The sequence below is a fragment of the Anas acuta genome, chromosome 7 (assembly GCF_963932015.1).
Source record: "Anas acuta chromosome 7, bAnaAcu1.1, whole genome shotgun sequence".
NCBI classification, from domain to species: domain Eukaryota; kingdom Metazoa; phylum Chordata; class Aves; order Anseriformes; family Anatidae; genus Anas; species Anas acuta.
Window position 1 is genome coordinate 20,888,407 of NC_088985.1, and position 25,499 is coordinate 20,913,905.

General features: G+C 44.4%; 1 protein-coding gene across 5 annotated transcripts in view; it reads right to left on the reverse strand.

The window, feature by feature from the left end:
* Positions 1-25,499, reverse strand: part of SLC16A12 (solute carrier family 16 member 12) — a 48,524-nt gene that overhangs the window by 10,818 nt on the left and 12,207 nt on the right. For 4 of the 5 annotated variants that reach the window (XM_068687969.1, XM_068687970.1, XM_068687965.1 and 1 more), the window contains exons 2-7: positions 15,663-15,858; positions 14,685-14,788; positions 13,315-13,458; positions 10,467-11,058; positions 9,163-9,422; positions 5,557-7,508 (exon numbers count right to left, since the gene is read on the reverse strand). In XM_068687969.1, the coding sequence (XP_068544070.1) occupies positions 7,246-7,508; positions 9,163-9,422; positions 10,467-11,058; positions 13,315-13,458; positions 14,685-14,788; positions 15,663-15,757 (1,458 nt within the window). In that variant the 5' untranslated portion in view covers positions 15,758-15,858 and the 3' untranslated portion in view covers positions 5,557-7,245. Of the gene's footprint in view, positions 1-5,556; positions 7,509-9,162; positions 9,423-10,466; positions 11,059-13,314; positions 13,459-14,684; positions 14,789-15,662; positions 15,859-25,499 lie in introns of those variants that run through there. The other variant, XM_068687966.1, reaches the window with a different exon arrangement.

Genomic DNA, 25,499 nt, shown 5'->3' on the forward strand with positions numbered 1-25,499 from the left:
CTGCAGGAAAAAGGAGGGGGGATAACCCTGCACGAGGCATTCGTTTAAGAGGCCAAATCACCTCCTAGATCATCTACGAGACTGCACTGGAATACACCATAAGGCCCTTAGCAGAAGGCATTATTTATTGAGGCCACTTGCCGAGGTGATCGGCTCCGGGGCAGACGCGTTCTGTAGCGGAGCGGAGGATCGGACAGGCAGGGCTAATTTTTCTGGTACCGAGCCCACTCGAGGGAGCCGCCAGGACCCGGCAGCCCTCCCGAGGGAGGTGAACGAGGTGAGAAGGAGGCGTAGGCAGAGCCAGCAGCGCCCCCTCCCCGGCCGGTCAAAAGCTGCCCCTAGGGAACACGAGTGACCTGGAGCGCGTCGACCAGGACGGGCAAACAGGGCGTGGCGTGTCGGAAGGGTGAGGCGCGGCAGTCAGGGCGTGGCGCGGCAGTTCGCGTGTGGCGTGGCAGTTAGCTGAGGCAGGATGAGCGGGAAGGGCAGAGCGTTCCCCCCCGCCCATACGAACACCTCCTCTAACGGCGGTCTGCCGCTAGCTCAGCTGCAATGGTGTACACCACGCACAGTGCGCTCTCCAGGAAGTCTGTACACACCCAGACCGACTGCCCGCTCGAAACTGCGGCAGTTCAGGTCTCCGGGTGCAGGGAGTGCCTGAGCCTGTTGCTACCACCTGTGGGGGGCAGAGAGACTGTGTGCGTGAGGTGCCAGCAGGTGGATGACCTGGTCCGCCTCGTGGCAGAACTCAAGGAGGAGGTCGAGAGCTTGAGGGATATCAGGGAGTGTGAGCGGGAGATAGACTTGGGGAGCAACTCCCTGAGTGGCCTGAAGGGCAGGTACCGGGGTGAGACCCCCCAAATGGGGGTGGACCCCCTGCCCGGCTGCTGTCGGGCAGAGGCAGAGGACCTAGGAGTTGAGGAGGAATGGAGACAGGTCCCTGCTCCACATCGCAGGCGATGCCCCCCCCTACCGGCCCCACCTTCCCAGGTGCCCTTAGCAACAGGTTTGAGGCCCTGGAGCTTGAGAGACTGGTAGCTGAGGAAGAGGTAGGAAGTCTACCCAGGAAGATGCCTAGGGCGAGGAAGTTGACTCCACGCCTCAGGACTGCCTCCACCAGGACAGAAAGAAGGGTGATTGTTGTGGGCGACTCCCTTCTCAGGGGAACAGAGGGACCTATTTGTCGGCCTGACCCTACCCGTAGGGAAGTCTGCTGCCTCCCTGGGGCCAGGGTCAGGGACATTGCCAGAAAGCTTCCCAACCTGGTTCGCCCCTCTGACTATTGTCCTCTTTTAATAGTCCAGGCTGGCAGTGATGACACTGAAGAGAGAAGCCTGAAGACCATCAAACCCATCAAACGGGACTCTAGGGGACTGGGACGGTTAGTGGATGGAGCGGGAGTACAGGTGGTGTTTTCGTCCATCCCTACGGTGGCAGGGAGGGGTACAGAGAGGACACGGAAAGCCCACCTGATAAACACATGGCTCAGAGGCTGGTGCCAACACAGAAATTCTGTTTTTTCTGACCATGGGGCGCTTTACTCGGGACTTGGCCCGATGACCGCAGATGGGTCCCTATCTCTAAGGGGAAAACAGATCCTAGGCCAGGAGCTGGCGGGACTCACTGAGAGGGCTTTAAACTAGGTAAGAGGGGGGGCAGGGCTGAAACAAGGCTTGTTAGGGCTGTGTCAGGGGAACAATGGCAAGGCTGGGAGAGAAGGCAATGGCCCAACTGAAGTGCATCTACACTAATGCACGCAGCATGGGTAGCAAACAGGAGGAGATGGAAGCCATCATGCGGCAGGCAGGCTACGACTTGGTTGCCATCACGGAAACGTGGTGGGACCACTGTCATGACTGGAATGCTGCAATGTCTGGCTATAGGCTCTTCAGAAGGGACAGGCAGCATGGAAGGGGTGGTGGTGTGGCTCCCTGTATCAGAGGGAGTTTTGATGTTGTGGAACTTGAGGCTGGGAATGATAAGGTGGAGTCCCTATGGATTAGGACCAGTGGGAATGCCAACAAGGGAGGCATCCTGATGGGGGTCTGTTATAGACCGCCAAACCAGGATGACAAAACGGATGAGGAGTTACACAAGCAGCTGACAAAAGTTGCAAAATCGTCAGAGCTTATTCTCGTGTGGGACTTCAACTTCCCAGATATATCCTGGAAGCACAACACGGCCCAGAGAAAGCAGTCTAGGAGGTTTCTGGAGAGCGTGGAAGATAGCTTCCTGATGCAGCAGGTTAGTGAGCCTACCAGGGGAGGTGCCCCACTAGACCTTCTCTTCACAAACAGAGAAGGACTGGTGGGAGATGTGGTGGTTGGAAACTGTCTTGGGCAGAGTGACCATGAAATGGTAGAGTTCTCTATTCTAGGAGAAGTCAGGAAGGGGACCAGTAAAACCGCTGTATTGGACTTCTGGAGGGCCGACTTTGAACTGTTCAGGACACTGGTTGGCAGAGTCCCTTGGGAGGCAGTTCTGAAGGGCAGAGGAGTCCAGGAAGGCTGGGCGCTCTTCAAGAAGGAAATCTGTCCCCACGTGCCCAAAGACAAGCCGGAGGGGAAGAAGACCGGCCTGGCTGAACAGAGAATTGTGGCTTGAGCTTAGGAGGAAAAAGAGGGTTTACAATCTTTGGAAAAGAGGGCGGGCCACTTGGGAGGACTATAAGAATGTTGCGAGGCAGTGCAGGGACAAAAGTAGAAAGGCCAAAGCTCATCTGGAGCTCAATCTGGCTACTGCCATCAAAGACAACAAAAATTGTTTTTACAAATACATCAATGCAAAATGGAGGACTAAGGAGAATCTCCAGCCTTTACTGGATGCGGGAGGTGGGAGGGGTTACAAAAGATGAGGAAAAGGCAGAGGTGCTTAATGCCTTCTTTGCTTCAGTCTTTAGCGGCAAAACCAGTTGCTCTCTGGATACCCAGTACCCTGAACTGGTGGAAGGGGATGGGGAGCAGAATGTGGCCCTCACTATCCATGAGGAAATGGTTGGCGACCTGCTGCAGCACTTGGATGTATGCAAGTCGATGGGGCCAGATGGGATCCACCTGAGGATACTGAGAGAACTGGCAGAGGAGCTGGCCAAGCCACTTACCATCATTTATCAGCTACAAGAAGGGTTGGAGGACCGACCTGGGGAACTATAGGCCTGTCAGTTTGACCTCAGTGCCAGGGAAAATCATTGAGCAGATTACCTTGAGTGTCATCTTGTGGCACTTACAGGGCAAGCAGGTGATCCGGCCCAGTCAGCATGTGTTTATGAAAGGCAGGTCCTGCTTGACGAACCTGATCTCCTTCTATGACAAAGTGATGGGCTTGGTGGATGAGGGAAAGGCTGTGGATGTGGTCTACCTTGACTTCAGCAAGGCTTTTGACACCGTTTCCCACAGCATTCTCCTCAAGAAACTGGCTGCTTGTGGCTTAGACTGGCGTATGCTTTGTTGGGTTAAAAACTGGCTGGATAGTTGGGCCCAAAGAGTCGTGGTGAATGGAGTCAAAACCAGTTGGAGGCCAGTCACTGGTGGCGTTCCCCAGGGCTCGGTACTGGGGCCGGTCCTCTTTAATATCTTTATTGATGATCTGGATGAGGGCATTGAGTGCACCTTCAGTAAGTTTGCAGATGACACTAAGTTAGGTGCGTGTGTTGATCTGCTCGAGGGTAGGAAGGCTCTGCAGGAGGATCTGGATAGGCTGCACCGATGGGCTGAGGCCAACTGTATGAAGTTCAACAAGGCCAAGTGCCGGGTCCTGCACCCGGGGCGCAATAATCCCAAGCAGAGCTACAGGCTGGGAGATGAGTGGTTGGAGAGCTGCCAGGTGGAGAAGGACCTGGGAGTATTGGTGGATTGTCGGCTGAATATGAGCCAGCAGTGTGCTCAGGTGGCCAAGAAGGCCAACAGCATCCTGGCTTGTATAAGAAGCAGTGTGGCCGGCAGGGCTAGGGAAGTGATTGTCCCCCTGTACTCAGTTCTGGTGTGGCCGCATCTCGAGTACTGTGTTCAGTTTTGGGCCCCTCGCTACAAGAAGGACATCGAGATGCTTGAAAGACCCCAGAGAAGGGCAATGAAGCTGGTGAGGGGTCTGGAGAACAAGTCCTACGAGGAGCGGCTGAAGGAGCTGGGCTTGTTCAGCCTCGAGAAGAGGAGGCTCAGGGGCGACCTTATCGCTCTTTGTAAGTACATTAAAGGAGGCTGTAGCGAGGTGGGGGTTGGTCTATTATCCCACATGCCTGGTGACAGGACGAGGGGGAATGGGCTTAAGTTGCACCAGGGGTGTTTTAGGTTGGATATTATGAAGAACTTCTTTACCTAGGGGGTTGTGAGGCATTGGAATGGGCTGCCCAGGATAGTGGTGGAGTCACCATCCATCCCTGGAGGTCTTTAAAAGATGTTTAGATGTTGAACTTTAGTGATATGGTTTAGTGGAGGACTTGTTAGTGTTAGGTCAGAGGTTGGACTTGATGATCTTGAGGTCTCTTCCAACCTAGACAATTCTGTGATTCTGTGACTGTGCTTAAGGTCTTCATTGTGCCCACCAGGAGGCGTTGTTACAGCTTATCTTAACCAAGCCTTTCTTCCCAAACAAACTTGTGACACTTCGGAAAGCAGACAAGGAATTATGGCAATATGAAGTATATTCACCATATAATAGCACAGACACCTTTGTTTTTCGGGGGCGAAAGTATCCAAGGTGGTAGAAGTGTTTAAATGTTGTTGTTTTCCACAGAAGGGGCTTTACTTTTCCAGTATGGTTTTCACACAGGTTTTCAAGGCACAATTTCCTCCCTCTCCAAAACAGATTTGATAAACGATTCCCACTTCAATATAAGGACTCCCAAAAGAATGATGATTGCTCCATTTCAAACCTCCTGGGACAGAAACAAATGCTGTGCTTCCAGCAGTTGAGTCCCCCACTGCCTTTCCAGTCCACTGTCATTCATTACTCTTTAATGCAATTGCTCCTATGCACTTTTTTGTTTGTTTGGGCCCCATTCACTGGATCCCTAAATATCCTGCTCTTCAGGACCCACTCATTCACTCCATGGGGGAGTAAGTGCTAAATCCACCTAGGGATGTGTTAGTTGCCCACATGTACTTTTTGCTAACATGAAAATTCAACTTTCCAAAGGTACAATGCAAGACTAAACACAAAGCTGAAATGGCAGAGCTGTCCAAAGGCCTAGAAAAAAAAATATATAAAACCAATTAAATCATATTAATATGAATCATATTCTGCACTTACACTGTATTTTCATGCACTGCATGGAACACCTGAAGCAGAGCATTAGCACAGACAGGATTCATCTGAGTGCTCTATCCAAGCTTGCATCCATCAGTGCTCAGTGGGCTGGTGGGAAAGCACCACGTTATCCTGGGAAATTGTTCACAGATTTCTGAGGTGTCTGTGCCTACTGCTGCACTGTGCTATGCCAGCCTACCCTGTATGGAGAACAGCCTGAACATTATCATCCCTTAATAAAACAATCTTTAACTGTACTTCTAAGTGTACTTCTGGAGCATGGTAGTGGTAAATGCTTTGAGTGCAGACAACTGAAGTCAAACAATTTTAATATGTTATATTTGAAATATGCATGAAAAATAGAAGAAATTGATACACATACTATTCGTATATATATAAAAATACATTATGACCCTGTGGGTGTACTCCTGATCTAATTAAAATTTGTGAACAGCAGCCTGTGTTGCTTTCCCTTCTGAGGCACAGAATGGAATAGGACACCAATAGCAAACATCAAATATACCGCAAGTGATTAATAAAATTACTAGCATAGCATTAATAAAACTTATCTGGACTCTGATCAATTTGCTAGTGAACAGAATACAGTTTTATACAGCATCAAACAGAAAACATTTGCACTTCAGAATGTGAAGTTCCTCCATCTCTAACAGTTTCACTTTGGAAATGTAGAAGCATTTTGTTAATTAATAAACTATCCCATCAGTAATTTACTTCCATGAGCTACATTCAGTCTCTAGGTTCAACAAGTCAGCCAGCTGTAGTACATCCCTAGCACAAGTAAGAGGAAATCATCAGCAAATCACAGCCGCTGCTGTCTGGCCAGCCAGGACAAGTGACTCGATCAGCTCTCCAGTTAGTATGAATGAGTAATTTGCACCACCTGAAGATATGTCTCCTGGATCCAAAAAGGGACAGGCTTGCCATTGCAATATGCAGGATGAGCAACTTGTCTTCCGAGATCTGGGGTGGGGGTTTCTCAGTCATCTGCTTGCAAAAATTAATTTTTTCAGCAACTAGTGATTTTGCAGGAGGAAGAGACTCTGCATTTGGAAAAACAAGAGCTTCTCCTCCCAGTCTCCTGGGCTGCCTTTGGACTTCTTCCAACTAATGAAGCTAGAGCAGGTTTGTCTACCAGCACACCTAGTCTCCTGGTACAGATTCACTCCTTTTCAGATGGCTGAGAAGCCACAGCAATTCTTCCATCCACCCAGAAAAGATCAGCTGGAGGATCATACTGGGAATGTCAAAGTTTAGAAATTCATCCTTTAGAGATTTCCAAGAGAAAGAAAAAAAAAAAGAAAAATGAGAAAAAAAAAAAAAAAAAAAAAACAAAACAGCAGCCACCTCAAAATTTTGCTGTAGGAGGACTAGGAAAGTAGCTCTAAAACCACATTTGAAATGAAGTTGCAATGTATGTACAAGATTCAGGCATGCTGTAAAAATTAAAGCTGCTTCAGAGATGCTTTCAGCATTAATCACAGCTTCCTGGCGAATTTTATAACAAATAGCTTTGGCATTTGACAAAGAGTTTAATGAACACTGATAAATGGAGAGGTTTCTCAGTGGCATGTGTTACTCCATTGAAACAATTGATTGGAACACCAAAAAAATTATTTCATTAATACTATTTTTTAAATAATTTAAACATCATTGTTCAGCTTTGGTGACTGATTACTTTGTATTTTTCTTTTCATTATATCCAATTATGTTTTTTGAGATTACCTTTGGAGTCAACATATTTCCTTAGAAATAAATCTGTCGACACTTGTATCTACCAACTCTCTTCACTTTCAGTCTAGCTTTGTTCTATTACTGCATTAACTTTCTATTCTGTGTGTAGATTTTAGCCTACCAAAACCTGACATAAAAATCTAACGGAGATGCCTTGTTTCACAGAAGTAGCATCTTCAGCAGTGCAACACGATGCAGCCCCCTCTGTCTCAGTCATGGCTGCACAGCGCTGAATTTTGACAGTGCTTGTCATCTGTTGCTATAGCTGCTTGTATCCACAGACAAAAGTTCAGCATCCTTTTGGTCTAATTCTCCGGTGACAGAGTAAGCTATTGCTCCATTTGTCCAGATGTGATGTTTGCTGTGGGTGTCATTGGTGAGTGACCTTAAATGTGTTCTTTTGATTTTCTTTGCCAGTCTCGCAAAACACAGTAACGTTGAACTAAATATCATAGAAAATCCACACAGGAGGAATGACGCGGTGTAACTGCCCGTTGTATCCACAAGCCAACCTGTAGGAAGAGAAGTCTTTTTTTTTTTTCAGTCTTGACAGAATTCTTGTAATTTGCCAAGTCCTGTGATCACAGACAAACACCATCAAACAAGACAGGTTTACATTGCCATCACTATACCTTTACCTCCTGGGGCTGGGGGAAATTTGTCCACAACATCAGCAGGCAGATAATTTTATTATGTGCCTTTGTTTGGAAGTCAAACCCATGAGAAAAAGCACAGCAGTCATCACCATGATACTGCACAGACATCTTTCAACCATGTGGATTTAACTGGAAGTCTTTAGACATGCTTAGAAGAGCCACAGGATTAAATACAGTGTATATGAGATCCTCTGACTGAAGCTAGTGAGCTATGCCCTAGGCTCGCGCATCACTTCAAAGTATTCCTTTTTGCAGTATCTTTTGCTACAGAAAATTAAATTAAAAGCCTCAGAAATAGAGCCCAATTGGAAATTGATGTGAATAGCAGAGATGTACAAGACATATTTATACATTTGAAAAAGATTTCTGACCTTCTATAATATTCATAACTGTGTCAAGATCTTTCTAAAGAATAACAGGAGTACAGCTCTCATCATTACTTCACTGCAATGAAACTGATAGGGGAAAAGATGGTTTGATACCACAGGGATGAGTTTGTGAGTTTGTGACCAACAGTAGTGAAGCTGACTCACCCACTGTTCAAAGCAGTTCAGAGATAAAAAGATTAAGTCCTCTAGATCAAAAAAATAAAAAAAAAAACAACTTGCAATGAATCTCTTTAGCTATCATTTTCAAAACTGTATTATTTCAGAGAAATCTTTTCTTCCATCTACTTACACAATTTCTAACCTATGTGAAGTGATAATGTAACAGCTGTTAGAAACCCAATTTCGTAGTGTTTTTGTCTGTTCTTTGTTTTGTTTTGTTTCTTAATTTCAGCTTACTCTATATGTAGAAATCATTCTATCAAGACAGAGCTTAAGTGGATCTCAAGTCTTATGAAGGTCTGCGTGTGTTGCTTCTCTGCCCAGGGGCTACCTTCCCATTCAGTGTGTATTTCCTATCCTTTCCTATTACATCCCACCAAAGCCCACCTGCATTTCTTCCTGGGAATCCGAAAAGGAGATGACAAGGCACTTTGCACCTTTTTCCCACCAGTCCAATAAACACACCAGAGGAATATCATTTTGACCAATTCAAAGGGAAAAATGGGGACTGTTACTAATATACTCAAAATGCTGAAAAACCTATAGCTTGAAAATTAGAGTAAATACTGTACCACAGCTTTTAGTCACTAGCGACAGAGAAACAAGCTGCAGGAAAGCAGCCCAGAGCCAGGGGCCAGGCCCTCCCCACCTGGACACCACAGGGTGCATGCCTGTGCTTCACCCTTCAGTGCACAGTTCCACAGAAAGAGAATGCTCTGTCAGAGGGTAAAACATGAGATGCTCAAAAGCTTCCAGGAAAAAGAAAAAAAAAAAAAGATTTTTTCAAAGAAATCTTCCATCAAATTGTAAAATGGTAATTGAAAGTGACAGTAAAATGTTTACTATCACATTGATATCTATTTTTGTTCAAGCTCTAGACTAAATGCCAGACTATTTTGCTTTGGTCAACAGTTGAAATCAAAGTAATGATGAGATTATAGGAAAGTCATTTGTGAACTGACCTGCAACAGGCGGGCTCACTAGATACGGTATGGCATGCAGAAAATACACAACACCCAGTGCTGAAGATAAGGAAGAAGTTCCCACAACATCTGCCGTCACAACAGGGATCAGCGTTACATAGGCTCCATCAAAGTAGCCAAAGGTAAAGGAGAAAGGCACAAGCAAGGGGAAGGTCTGGAGAACTGGCAAGAAAAGGCAGCAGAGGCCATCCATTCCCACAGCAAAGAGGTAGCAAAAGTGCCGATGCTTCTTCAGACACCTGCAAATTCAAAACAGGAAAGGGTATCACTGGACACAGCATCGCGGTCACTGTGCAGCACTTCTCTCTTTCATGTTGCTCAAATTTAAGTCCAACTTATTACTCCATCTTCAAGATTAAAAGCTCAACCAGTGAGGTGCTTGGCTGACGAAAGATACCCCGCTACAGTTGCAGAAACACCTGGAGAGCAGCACCCCACACTATTCTCAGGGCTGCCCCTAGCGAGGCTGCCAGGATTTTGCAGCCCTCTGAAGTCTCAGTGTTCAAAGCAGTATTTCAGGGGCTTTCCAGCTCAAAAAGGTCCTCTCAGTATTAAAAGGTTCTCTCAGTATTATGCAAAAAATGCTACAGTACATCTCTCTCAGCTTCACATTGGCCCTTAAACACTGGAGTTAGTTTAGCCAAGTGAGATGGCAATTCCTCTCTCCCTGCCCCACAAAACCAATGACTGATTTTTCCTACAAACTGAGTAAGCACAAAGAATAATGTGCTCCTTAGAACCAAAACATCTCTTAGTTTTGCCAGATGCTGCACACAGATGTCTCGAATGGCTGAGTTAATAAAGCATGGTGAGTTCTCTTATACTGGGAGATGTATAACAGTTTTAGGTCAGCCCTGAAGTACATGCCTGACAGTGGTAGGCATGTACTTGGTCCTTTTCCATCACTTCTGCATCCCTCCAGCAGCACAAAAGAGATGGAAAGGCACAAGTAGCATCATCCTCTAGGGATTAGGTACAGAAGTTCATGCTTGATATACCTTAGGAAAGAGGTTACATTTCCATGGTCAAATGGAAGAGCTTTTAGCTTTTCAGAAACACATCGTTTCTTGGGGTTGGGCAGGGTCCAGTAGATGCCAATGAACTCCAAAGAGACAAAACCATTAAACAGCAAGCATTTCTGAAAGTTTGTTCATTGGTTTTCTAGAAACATTACAGGTGCTACAGACAACATCCATAATGTTACCTTTTATGTGCATTACACCCCATTTGCATCTAGCCTCCCACTGGCTAACGCTTGCATTTCCTTAGCTGTACGCCATTACCTTCTGTCTGTTAGCCATCCAAAGGTGATGTTACCAATGATATCAACGACACCAAGTATGGACATGAGGAAGGCAGCCTGGTGATGGCTCACTCCAACGCTCAAGGCATAAGGCACTAAGTAGACAAAGAGAGGGCTGCAGCCATACGCCATAAATAAGACCGACACTGCTAGCACCATGAAGCCTGGCATCAGCAAAAAGTCATATTCCTTCCATGAACAGTAGCATAAACACTCGTGCGACCATGCTTTGATTAAAGGTGAACAGATGGACATTCGCTTTAAGTCTTGTTTCTGTGCTTCAGGGACATACTCCTGTTCAAGAAGCCCCGGAGCAGTTTTATGATCCTCCTTAAGGGCGATGGGCCGCATCAAGGCACCACAGACGCAGAGGTTTAGAACAAAACCTCCCAGGATGAGTAATGCCCCACGCCAGGAAAACTGCTCAATTAGGAGTTGGACCACAGGGGCCAGGATGAAGGTACCAATTCCGCTTCCAGACATGGCTATTCCATAAGCCAATGCTTTCCTTTTGTTGAAATATTTGCCCACCATTGCGATGGCTGGGGAATAACAGAGTGCAAACCCAAGTCCTGGAAGAGAAAGCACAGTGCAGATGGCTTAATTCTGAGCACGAACATATGGAACACATTAAATTAAACCACACAGCCTACTTCCATCAGCACAAATGAATAGGAAGCTCTTCCTGACATGCAGCCCAGTCATAGTGTGAAAAGAAACCAGGATGATTCCCTTCTTCCACCATCAGGGTCACTGGCTTGACAAATCTAATGGATCATTATAAATCTATGATAACAAGGCTCAGACAGGAGTGATGGGGTGCGTTTAATAACGAGAACAAGGACTATCAATGAACAGCAGAAAAACAGCATGTCAGTTTTTCCGGGATACCAGATGAGGTGTCCTGGATACCACATGAGGTCTCATCCCAGAGCCCACACAGACACCAGTGTGGGGCACACTGGTCTGGTGAGGCAATGCTTTGTGTTTCAGTCTGGTGCAAACCCAGCTATTCATTTTCAGGTCTCAAAGGCAGCACAAGGAGTTAGACTCTGTCACTGATATCCTGCACTAAACGTGTTTTAGTCAGCTAAACTAACTCATTGCAGCAGCTGGTTGGAGTCCTGAGCATTTGTAAATCTCTTTGTACAAGTAAGGAGGGGAAAAAAGCCTCAGAAGAAAAAGCCATGCCCAAGTCAGCAGACAAATAAAATCTCTTGGAAAAGACTGTGGTCTCTGCTGCATAAACCAGAGCAATTTTAACCATCAATTACTCGCCCCAATACTAAACATGCACTTCTGAATCAGACACTGAAATGTGTTACTGACTAGGGTTTTGGAACACATCCTACGTTCCGGTTAAAAGGGTCCCCATGGCTTCCGGCAGAATTTGCCAGCCAGGGAGGTAATCATCTGTGCCATAACTGGCTTGCAAGATTCTCCTCAAAGGCCTCCTCTGTGCTGGGCAAGTGCTGAGCTAAGTGGATTAGAGGGGGCAAGGGAAGGAGATGGCAGAGCAGCAGTGACAAGCATACTCTATTTCGAATGAGTTGGCAGAGGAAATAGGTCCCCAAAAGCCAAAAATGTCCAGTGAAAAGTGGAAATGCAAAGTTTGTGACTGAAAATATTTCCATGTCTCTTAGAGTGAGCTCTGCTACCTGTTGTCAGTCCCCTTTCTCATCTCTGCCTCACTTTTCACGGTTTCAAGTCCTGCATTTTTATGGACCTTTGTCAGTTATGTTCCTGCCTCCTCTCTGGATTGGAGCATCACCACTAGCATTTACCGACAGTTATCTCTACATTAATCACTCCCTACAGACTAGAAGTTAACTGCTTGCAGAATGGACTCTTTACAGCCCCATCTATGAAGTGCAATTGCTTTTCCACCCCAATATTAATTGTGGTTTTCACTAAGGAAGCCTCCGTGGCATTAGGGTTGTATGTGGCACAGCCCTTTTGAGTTACAAGGAACCTTTTTATTTGTTATGAACACATTTGTCAACAGATTAACACTGTAATGAAGGAGCTACATGCACTACAACACGGATTTATTTTTTTTTTTTTAATAAGCTGTTGGCAGCATGTGAACTGCAGTAATTCCACTACCTCCTTACTAAACAGCAGGGGACCAAGTACAAGGGCTTATATCACCGTGGCTACCAGGTCAGTATTAATAATGAAGGAATGTCAGTGTGACTATGGGCACCACTAATGTTCCTCAGTTCACTGCGAACATGGGAAAATTGGACAGAGCAAAAATATCTGCTATCTACATACCTGAATGCAAATGGAGGAGCTGCTACAGCAATACTATCAGCCAGGGATGTGTTTGCTTTTCAAAGGGAATATAATGCAGATAAAGTGCACAGCTGAAGTACTACGTATTCACCCAGGGCTACCCTGCCCAATTAGTTCTTTTGTTTTGATTTAAATTTCATTTTTTAATATGCAAATATTTGGGGGCACTCTAGAACCACTACCACAACAAAATCCTCACAAATCACAGGCAAAAGAGAAAATTTTATGTGTATCACTGGTAGCGGAAGTCCTTCTTGAGCTCCCATCGTTTCACAGCTTTTTCCATAGTCTTCTCTCTAACGTTAAAGTGATGCTGTAGCAGCATGCAATATTTGGGCAGTTCACCCATTGACTTCAGCCAGAACCCCTTTTTTCACAATGAGGAGAACAAGCCTCAGTATCTCTACTGACCATGGATGTGGCAATATGACATGGAGAAGAGATCACCCCTCTTTAAAGGAAAGGCTGTAATTTTTTATCATTCCCGTGTTGCTTTCCTGACTAGACCAAAGGAGCTGAGTGCCTCCTACCTGTAAGGACTCCTAATGATAAGTAGAGATGTTCCAGGCTGGCGGCGAAGGAGCTCAAAATTAGTCCAGTAGATGCAAGCAGCCCTCCTAGCATGATACCAACTTGGCAGGATACATGATTACTTATTAAACTCCCAAGTGGGGCTTCAAAGAAACAAATAAAGCTGGTAGTTAATAGCAAGTCCTCGAAAATAGTTCATTGCAACTAACATCAAGGGAAAGGACACAGCAGGAAAGCAGGGGAAAGCGGTGATCACAGCTACGCAGGGTGGTCTTTCAGCAACCCTTCCTATCAGAATGGTGTGAGAATCAAAAACCTTCTAAAATTATTTTCCCGAAAGTCAGGATAAAGCTAAAGTTTACAGTAGCTTTTTCAGCAGATCAAAGTCATTACGGGACACAGCTACTCTGAAGTTTTCAGGGTCAAGAGAGGCCACAGCAACAACCGGATACAGCCCACGCTGTTCTTTACTCCATTCGTACAACTGCAGAGGCCTTCCCCAACACGCAATCTGCTCTTCAGACTTCAGAAACTTCAGGCGTCCTTCCTGCAGGCTCTGTGCCAGACTTAGGTGTGAGAGGTCTCCAGAGGACCATCTCCAGAGCCACCAAACCTGTCCGGAACTTCTCCTACAGTGACAGTTCCCAGGTCACCCTGCCTCTACCAGGGGATGTCATCTCCAGCCCTCTCCCTCTCTGCTACCTGTAATGCCAGGACAAGCTTATCCTCATCTATCTTTTTTCAAGACATAGCCTGGCTGATGCAGGAGAGTTGCTATGTCTCAATTCGGCTGTGTTCCTAAGCCCTCATGGATATTCTCATGGATTAACCCCTCCATGTCAGGATTAAAGCCTGAATTTTCACCTAATTGTATAATTTTGAAGTAAACCCATGAGAAACGTTAGTGCAGCTGCTGAATTGATGCATATTATTCTTAGCGCAGAAGTTCCTTTTAAGGGAAAAGAATATTTGTAAATACAAGTCTGCTAAAATGATGATGATGTGACATGATTCGAAGGCTAGAAGTACAGACTGTGCTAGCTCTCAAATATGATTCCAATCAATAGGCAAAAGAAACACATGCTCAGTTAGCAGCTCTCAAACACAACTTGTCCCACTAGACCTTGACAAAAGTACATTTCTGGAAACTTAGATCATTTGACAAAACAAAATTGTGTTTCTTTTCAGTAGTATGAAGACACTCCCTTCCTGCCCAACTATGCTGAGGGAAGCGGCTCAGTTATACCAGACCCCAGAGAGTCCACAGCAACCATGTTTCCCAGCCTACTCCACTGGCTGACGAGTGTGCCAAAACGAGATGGAACTGAAGAAAAAGCAGTCACACTTGTCGTCAAAGTGTAATACACACCACAGAGCATCGTGGCACAGTCGACAATGGAGTGGATCCAAGCTGTTCTGGCATAATCCTGCCCAAAATATGCCTGGAACTCCACAAAAAAAATTGAGATGCACCTAGGAAAGATAACATGAACAACAGTCTGTTAAACCTGGGATATTTGCCTCACAGAAAGCAGTCTCATTCTTCAGCAGTAAAGAGAACCTTCTTGAAGGTCTTCTCCAGCTCCCAGGAAAATTAAATCTGGTTCGTATTGATCCCAGCTGGATGGACATTTTTAAACAGTTGCAAAAGGGTATTGGAAATGAAGATAATTAATACATGAGACAAAACGTCATATGGCACCTGCAAGTTCAGTAGTCCCAACAGTACTTTATATAAAGCACTTTGGTTAGTGTGATTCAGCTAGGGAAGAACCCTTGCTTTGCACTGGCAACAATGGAATCACAAAATGGCGCCCAGCTATGATCCTAACAGGGGAATCAGGCTGATCTACAACCTAATTCAGATAGATTTAACTAACTGAGAGAGATTACACTGTGTCGATGTTTGCATGCCACTTCTGTGCTATTTATCCCAAGATCCTAGACTTCAGATCCTTAACCTGGCAGTTTTATTAAAAAAAATAATAAAAATTATATATATATATATATATATATACATATATATATTTAGTGGGAAACACTCCATTTATATTATACTGACTGTCCAAGAAGATGCTGTCTCAGCGTCTCTCCCTCCCCAAGGTGCCTGTCTCAGCTTAACATAGCTTAACATCCATGTTCACAGGGAGCAGGCTGCTGTCTCCAGCTGACAGCAAAGCGGCCCAGCAGCAGCTGTGGAAGCCATCTCACCCCAAAGACACACATCATGTTTGTGCAAGGCAGTGGCCTATTCCTCTTCTTTCCATTGTTGAGAAATATTTCTGAGGGGACAAAAGAAAGGGGTAGTGCCGCAGCAGGCCGGAGAGACATGCAGCAGCCCCTTTACCTCGTCACGGCCCTAGTACAGATGGTGACCAGGAAGCAGCCGGCAACGATCATCCAGCCCCAGCCGCCATCAGGTGGGCCACTGCGCGGGGCCATGGCGCTGTGCAGCCACGCTCCTCTTCCCCTCCTCAGGGCTGGGGGCTGGCTCCTCCTGACACCGCTTGCTGGGGTGGCCCAGCCCGTGGGCTGTTCGCCATCTGCAGAAAGGGAAGAAAAGCAGGTAGAGAGGGGTCAAGGTACGGAGCTGTGAAATCACACTGCCTGGCTAGGAAGCGCAGCTTCCTAGTGGTAATTCGTGTCGAGAAGATGATTGATATTAATAAAGTGCTACACTCTTTTTAGAAAGGTCACATCTCAAATGGGACATCTGACATAGTCACAGTTTGGATCACATAGCAATGGTCACAGCAGCTCAGAAAGATCAAACAAATTCACAGCTGCAACTATCAGAGCTTTTGTAAGCATCTCCAAACCTGGTACCTCATGCATGCTCCTAAGTGACTGTAAAGGGTCCCAGCTGGATGTAGTCTTTACAAGTTCATTCCCACAGCTGATAAGAACAAAACACACAAAGCAAAGGAAATCCAAATGAGTTTAAGATTTCAAACCACATCTTCAAGGTGTTCAATTGCTAGGACTCTGGTATGTAAAAGATCATTGAAAGTTTCAGAGTGGAGACAGGATAGTTTTCTGACACAACTTTCCAACGTGTAGCCAAATTTGCCTACGTAGCTGACATAGCTCTCTAAGCAGCCTTTGCAGATGCCCACATGATCCAGAGGACATCACTGGCCTCCTCACAAGCCTTGTGGCTTTTTCCTTGAAGTGTAAAGTCCATTTTTTGACTTTACCTATTTACTTCAAGGCAAACAAACAGCACTACACAAACCAGTGCATACCCACACCCTTCTTCCCCACTATGTTCTGAAACAAAATCTGACTTAAACAAAACTTGCTCTGCCTTGAGGCAGCATATGAACAAATAGAGGAAGGAAGGTAAACCACATGGGCTAATGCAGTAAGATAAGAAAGTATGTGTGTAGGCAAGGAAGTATAGCATTATTCACAAAATTTTTGTTAAAAGTCCATTAGGGAAGCTGAAAAAGTATGCAATCAAAAGTTAGAGGATTCCAGGCGCATGATACAGAGGACACGTCCATAGACTTGCTACTTGATGCCCACATTCTGTATTTGCCTTCCAGCATGCACTGCAGATTTATGAGCAGACCATACATCTTAAGTGCTGAATCCATCCATATGACACAATTTTGCAGGGTGTACTTTACTTTTGGACTGAGCTGACTTGAACGAATTACTCATTCTTGATTTTTTAACTACTAGGGTCAATTCTGCATCCCTGTCTGCATAGCTCCAAGCAGCAACTGTCTGACGGTGAAGGCTGTGTCATTACATGATTCTTCATTCTGGATCAGTAAATGACCAGGGCATGAAAAAAAACAGCACAATTTGATGCAAGCAACAACCACATCCCTGTCTCCCTGTCTATGCAGATGGGAAACAAAATTCAACACTTTCGTAGGTATTTGCTTCTAACATAGCCACAAGAAAAGCAGATATCCAATCTAGCATGAAGCCAGAGTGTCACAGATAGATTATATCCTGGTTTGGCAGCAAAGCCTCCCATTGCAACATTACCCTGACAAACTCATCTGAACAAGCACAGCAAGTACCGAGCAGCAACCACACTTTGCATCCAACACTAGGGGCCTCAAAGATGGATTTATTACAGGTTTAATATGTTACATTCAAATGCCTGGGTTATAGAATATCCCATGACAATCCACGACAGCTGCCTGAATTAATAGCACACTGATAAAGTGCCAGCGATTTTGCTTGAAGTTTTGCTGGCGATCACAAGTAATGCAGTTTGGTGGAGTTTGCAATAAGCACATGATACACTGCAGAGGGATCCTATGTGATTCAGATGTTACCTCTGCAGCACTTTTGTAGAGTCTTGGCAAGGCAGGGATTCTTATTTTGGATCTGAACAATATATTTTGCTGCCCCTCCTGGAAGGATGAAAATTGTATTTCAAATTTTGGTTATTAAGGATGGAAGAGGAAGTTCCAGAAAAGTCAGGTGAGATAACTATAACCCTGATTTATTAAGTATGTTGTAATAAAGTGGAAACACACACACAATCTTTCAGAGGATTCAACAGTCTCCAAATGGAAAGCCCTAGCTATTTTTAATGCACGTACAGCAAGAGCTGGGTACTTGGTCCTCAGCCTAGGTCCCTGACCCAACTTCCCAGGCAAGCTTCAATAGGGTCTGAGACCCCAGTTATCATTTTTGCTGTATGTTAGCATACTTGTGAAGAATTTGATGACATATCAGGCTAAGCAACTATAGATTGGGTATTTGGTTATGTGATCACTTGCTGTTATTTTCACAGATCCCTGCCTGCTAACACACACACGTGAACAGCAAACACTTAATGGGGCTACCAGCAGCTGAAAACAATGCCATTATGGGAGCTGCCTGGCAAACACAACAACAGGCCACCCAACCTTCCCATAGCAGGTCCTGTGAAAACCGTCTCCTTGACTTCACGCTCCCTTCAGGGAGTATTGTGCCTGTCATAGCCACTGAATTAATAGGTAAACTGGTAAGTTAAATAATCACCTGCTTTCTCACTGTGCATACCTAATAAGCACTTAGTATGACATCCTAACAGATTTATGCTGAGGTTAGAAAACTTCACTGGCTTACACCCTGATGCTGTTTTCCAAGTGCATCCATGCCATGGACAGTACAGATCACAGACTCTGCACATGCTTTACCTGGGGAACCATGCCCTCCTCCCTTCCCAACCCTACCTTAGTTCACTCTTGTGTTCATCTTTCCTCAAGCTTTCTAGTGCAGCATTAAGTCCCAAATTATCTCTCTCTTCAAACTTTAGCACTGTAAGGCCTGATCCCCACTTGCAGTCCTGGCTGCTGTTATAACACACCTTATCCATGCATAAAAGCTCCTGTTAAAGAAAGCAGGGTGGAAAGAAAAGCTCATGAAAGAGCTCTGCTGTTTGCACCCTTTGTCAGATGATGTTCAATCAAGCACCAAATAAATGTGCTTTGCTGTGGGTTCACAGAAGGCAGCAGTGGGGTGAAGGTGGCAACCAATTCTGCCTATACCTAAGGAAGCCTCAGTTACCCTGGCAGCTCGCAGAGCAGTGACTGCCTCTGACATTAACGCGTTAGACTCTGACGTGGGAGGATAAATTACCTATCCCTTACTTCAGCTGCTGTTTTCAAGAGCCCTGCAAAGAAAGCAACTGCTCCTGCGAGCATCTCCCTTACTGTGCCTGCTCAGCCAGCAGTAGAAAGGAGTGGGCGAAGCTACTGAGAAAGTGCCAGGTTAATCCTGCACCTTGCCACATGGTGCCTCCTGCAAGGGAAGAGAGAGCAGAAATCCATGGCAGCCTATCAACTGCCCTGCGTATGGCCAGCTGCTGCTGACCAATGTGGGAGCAGACAGCACAGCCCTCACTGCCCCCTCCGCCCACCGTTCCTGCCACTGCAAAGACCTTTTTTAAACAAACTTGCTGAATAATGATATAGCTACAGCATGAAATGAAGGTGATGTGAGCAAGGAAGCATTGCTGCTCCGAGGAGCACCAGGTGCATTCACACTTGTCTCTTTGGGGTCAAGCTGCATGACTTGCAGCTCTGATGTACCTGGGCATGACCGTTTTTATACATGGAGTGGTAACTCGTGTCAAGAAAATGGTTGATATTAATAAAGAAGGGGGAGATGTGGGAGTGTGGCCGTGGGGGTCAGAAAGCCCCGTGGTTGATGATAACATCAGACTCTTAACAATGAGGCCATCAGGAATGTAAAAGAGTTTACAGGGAACAAAGAAGGGTGATTCAGGAGATTCCCTGCAGTCTCAGAGTTGCTTGTTCTCTAGCCATTAAGGCATGGAAGTTTCTGGGTGTTTGCTGTTGCTGTTATTTGCAAAGTTGTTTGACCAACGAAAAATTGTTTTGAAAAGAACTGCTATGGGGTAAAGGGTATAAGAGGGGAGCCTGCCCTCAAGATCAAAAAAAAGAAGGCAACACGATGAAGTGATGTCATCAATAAAGAAGTAGGAAGAAGGAATGAAAAGGAACAGGCTAGCAGAACGGAGACCAAGATGGGAACAGGCACTTTGATTGCCTCATGAATATGGGTTCGGCCAAACCCAGCAAACCGCTCAGAGAAGCTCGTACAGGAAGTCGCTGGAAATAGGCGCGCTGGAGCTGGGAAGAAGTTCAAGCTGAGAGAAGCAGAGCCGTACACACAACTGCCCCTCGCTGGTAACCAGCTGCGCATTATGGGGAATCATACGTCCTTAGGAATAAAGACTGTCCTGGTAACCTTACAGCTTATTCTCCTTATTAACAGTCAGACAGTTTATGAGCCTGAAATATGGGACCAAATTGAGGTCAAAGTGTGGGACTCTGCTACTAAAAACAACAAGGTAGCAGCGGGATTGCTCGGCACCTGGCGAGCAGTCTCTGAGGCCTTAAAGAGCCCTGTGGGACCACAATCACAAACGTGTGGTTTGCCAGGCAGTGAGGGAGCTGCGGGCTCCTCTACTGATCCGACTGCTGTGCCATCGGCCCCTCCATTGCTACAGCCATCGAAGGCTTTTGCTGTTACGCCCCCTGGTGACCTGGACGTGCCTTTTGGCCCAGGCCCTGTTGGCCTTGAAAAGGAGATGGATATGCTTGTCTTCGATCCGGGAAGAACAGGATACGTAAGGCCCAAAGATCGAGTTGCTTGACAACTTAAAGCAAGACATATTGTTCAAAAGGAAGGGTAAATGGAGACTGTTAAGTAATGGAACTTAAAGGATTGTTTGTTACCTTTTCTCATTGTATAGGCATACTCAGGTTTAGTATGTAAAAGCAATGTTCCGTATATTTAGAATGTTTGATGTTCGTGTGTGCGTGTTGGTGGAGCGTAGACTCCCCACACACCCAGCTCTGTTTGCTTGCCTTCTAAACCTTTTATAAATATTCTTTTATACTCAAAAACTTTTATATTTTATATTCTTTTATATTATATTCTTTATATAATTTATAATTATATATAATTTACATAATTATATATAATTTAATATATTTTATATTCTTTTATATTATGTATATTTTATGTCTTTTATATTCTCAAAACACTTTGTTTTGAGCAGGCAATGAATTCAGATGAAAACACAGGCACGCTGACAGTGCCCACAGCAGGAGCAGCAGCACCTGTGCCCAGCCTGGGCTCTCACCCCTGCTGCTTTCTGCTCCTCTACACCACGAAAGTTAAAACAGCTGCACATTCAGATGACTTTGCAATTCCTTTCAGAACTGCACGAAAGGATTTTCCGTAGTTTATCCCAAAGGAGTTGGCTCAAATCTAAATACCACTGTAAATAAGCATGGGATTCAACGAATTCTTACCTGTTTGGCATTACAGAAATGTGCTTAACACAAGAATTTTCTTTTTGGATCAATGCAAAGTTGAAATACATACATATACATTCTCTGTAGATGCCACTCACTACCTGAGCCTGAGAAACTTGTGCCAGTCTGCATATGAATGCCAGGACACACTCCCAGAGCAGATTTATTCACACAAAGGAATTTAAACTCTGTTTTCTTGTGAACAGAAACATACACAGCTTTCAAAGTCACTTGGAGAACATTCGTGCAGACGAATTTTATGAAGAACAAATATAAAGCAGCCTAGGCACAGCTGGAGAAAATCCATTAATGCTTAGACTGAAAGGTAATGGAACTGTGGATGTTTGCTACATTTACCCTACTCACCGAGCTCCAGGACAGTTTTAATATTTTCCCACATTTACCCTATTTACATAGCTCACTAGGATAGTTTTACTGCATTTCTTATTTATCCTTAAGATTGTACCAAGCATTAATTATTTGTAGGCTTTTGACATGTTTATATATCTTAACCTCTTCCTTTAATTTTCTTATTTTCTGTTCCTTTTTCTCCAACTGCCACACCTTTAATAAACAAAAAGAAAAACAACAGAAGAAAAGAACAACAACCGAAGAAGAACAGAAAGGGCACAAGAAGAGCAGCAAAGGATGGGAGAGGGGAAAAAAAGAAAAATGTTAAAGAACAGAGAGAAACATTGTCACAGAGCACGTACAATGGACCACCAGACGTGTAAGGTTAAATATTTGCTGAGGCCAGACCCTCCCTTCCCCACTGAACAACGTTGTCCGTCTGTCTGTCCCCCCAGCACAGGCTTGCCAGCCCCTTATCTCATTTCTTACACGTCACCACACACAGTGGAGCACATTCAAAGAGGACACAATTTGATAGGAGCACCAAAGATGCTGACAGCTGCACAAGTGTCAACTGCGTAGTGTAGGGAATAGCACTTTTTCAGCCTCCTTTTGCCTTTTTTACCCCCCAGCAGCTGCATACCATGGTAGGCACTTCAGTCAGTGGTGTGGCAGCCAGCTAAACTCCATGTTCTTAAATACAGAGGAAGTAAATGCTCTTTAATTCTGTACAGCTCTTAGGATTCAAAGGTTATTTCTAATCTAGTATTTTTTTCCAATAAAGAGCTGTCCCATTCTGCACCCTGGGTCAGCTATTTAACTGGAAAGGAACAGCTTGTTTCGACTTCAGCTGAGGTTATTTATCAAGAATTGCACGATTATGACTTTGACTTGTTTCAAAATGACCCAAGAGGTCCCTTCCAGCCCTGTGTTCCTAAATAAAAATAACTCCATTGAGCATCTCAAGGCTGCTGATCTATAGCCTCAACTTTCTTCTCTGCTTAAAGGTGGCTCTGTCCAATCTTCAGATAAAGCCAAAGTTAATGCTCTCCTTGTAAGATTGGTAGACTGCTCCACTGACATTTTCTTTATGGAAGACAGAAATTTTGATGGTTATGGGTATTTATAAAAACTAGGCACAAATTCAGCTTCCCAATAACCTCACCAGCAGCACTACAAATGGTTACCACTCACCTCAAAGTTCATTTAGGGACTTATACCAGAAATAAAGCAAACAAATAATAAAACAAACTAAACAACAACAACAAAACCCAACAACCTTGCTTCTAATTGATGCCACCACGTTAAGACAAGAGGCTTACTACGCAGATTGCAATAAGCGCTTCACTCTTTTTCCAGATATCTACCTACAATGGACCTGAATCAATCTGGATACTCTGCTCTGCACATCTTTAACACCTTTTCAATTTTTATTTTTTTTTTTTTTTTGGGGGGGGGGGGGAAGGCAAAGGGGGTAGGGAAGTTCCCTATGATATCAATTAAGAGCAACATTAATAACATACTTAGTAACATACTCAATGCCTACTGCCCAACAACTGCAGTTGCACAAAACTTCTGCAACAAACTCATGGAAGTTTTGGCGTTGGAGGGCTGCTGAGGACACACGGGGAGCATAAAATAGCAGCAGAATTCTCTGATGCTAATAATTCCCCCATGCTTACCTCATATTTATTTCCTATATTTTATTTTTTTTAACACATGGTGGGTAGGGAATGGTTGTGGAAGGTTTTTGTTTGTTTACACCATTACTTACACATTAACTGATTTCTAATTACATGGCATTTGTCTCTTCCTTTTAAGATTGTTAAGGTGTCATTAAAGGTGACTAAATATTTTATTTAACTTCCTTGTTTACAGTTAAATTTTTAACTACATGATACTCCAATCACTTTGAGTCATTTCTATCAGTTCAATAAATCAAAAATGCACTTCTCTGGATCAGGCACTTAATCATATATCATTATATTTCTGAATAAATATTAAGATACAACAATAACTGTTGGGAAATGCTGAAAAGGCTTTTTATTCAAAGTGGTCTTCAGCTGACATTTTTCCCATATCTGGTATATTAATTTTTCCACCTTCAGGAAAATCTTGTCCTGAGAAAGGACACTGCTGCAGAGCTGCCACCAACATGTGGGAACAGGATGTTTTTTTCCCCAGACTGCTGCAGTCAGCTGGGGAAATGATTGCTCTCGACTTCTTTTACTGATGCTGCACACTGGATTCTATACTTGGGTGAGAGGGATCCCTAAATCCTCTTTGGATTAGCTGGAGATGGCCTGGTGAAGGAGGAAGGTACCAAACTAATGCTCTTTGGATCCCTCTGGAGAAAACGAGGATGCTGATGCTGATGACAGCCAGCAGTGCCCAGGCACAAGACAGAGAGCAAGGCTTCCTGGACACACCTGGAGGGGAAGCACCAAGGCCACCCAGTGCAGGTCCCTGCTGGGGATGTCACAGCCTGGGAAGGCGCTAGCAAATGCTCTGCTTGGGAAAGCTGCAGCCCAGCACTGGAGCACTCCTCGACAGAGAGGCAGCCAGAAAAGCAGGCAGCAGGGCTGCAGAGACTGATCTGTCCTCACCTAGAAAGCTTGGTGATAAACTTACAGAAAATGTATTTTGAGCTCTTTCACTGTTGTCATCATTTCGGCTTTTGTGTTTATGGAAGAGCCTTATTCAAGCTGTGAAAAACTAATTTGGTTTATAATGCCCCTGAGGTTCATGTCTGGGTTTTAGTGAAATGAGGAGCTGTACTTAAACAGAAATACCTTTCTGTCCTGTTCTTTTAGTGCTCAGAGCCGAGTAGCTTTTTTTTTTTTTTTTTAATAAAAAAAGACAATAACTCAAAAAAAGTAGTCTGCACTGTTAATTTGCAAGATGTCAGTCTTACCAAATTGCTTTCTAATAGAAAGGCAGATAACATTTTAGAAACCAAATCCTGTACCTACAGAACGAGCTATCCAGAAGATTGCCTCTATTTATCTGATGTTCTAGGGCTGCTATTAACGTCAATTTGTTTTCTTTTCCTCAATACACAAGACTTGTTTGCAAAAACTAATCAGGCATGAAAAGGCAAGGCAGGCTATTTCCTTTCATTCACACAAGCTTACGTTTCAAGAGAAACCTATTAGGATAGTTAATGCCATATGTGCTCTTCTACTGGACAATACACACAATATGACACCAAAAACTGTCACCATGATCATTATTTTTCTTGGAAGGCTTACAGCTGAAACCATGAGCCTTGTAAAACTCACAATTTTAATCCCAAAGCCGCTGGTGTTTATTTTTAATAATTATACTGTATAATTGCTGTATATACTATGGTATGTTACTATAATTCCCAGCAGTAATGGAAGAAAATCTCTAATACAGGAGACATATATACTATATATGGTATGCATGGACATATACTTTAATGGGCTGTTTCGAATCAGCATTAAATCACCTAAATACAACTGAGAGCAGTACCATGCACAATATATACACACTATATATCATACAGAGGGGTGGAACTAGATGATCTTTGAGGTCCCTTCCAACCCAAGCCACTCTATGGTTCTATGAATATGAACATGAGGAAGTGTGTGAAAGAGGCACATACACACATTTCAAAATACACCCCCAGGCAACGCGCATCAAGTTTTATTCTAATAAGACCTTGAATTGATGGCTTTTCAAAGTGTCAGAGTCAGGTCTGAGCTTCACCTCACAGAAACATTTTTCTGCTTAACTTCACATTTGGGGCAATTTACAGTCAAAGGTACGAAGACAGAAAAATCTGTGTACAGATATTGGTATAATAAATCTTTTACATGAATTGCTTTAATGAGTCCTCAGGCACAAAGCAGGACAAACAGTGAGGATCCCATCTGAGAAGGCTCATTTCTGAGTCTGGAGCGGTGTCAGGGTGTGATGCTGGAAGAGTCTTCAGCCTTCTCAGTCTGACTGATAGACCACAAATCACATGAGACATACGTTGGTCTGACAAGCACAATTTAAACAAT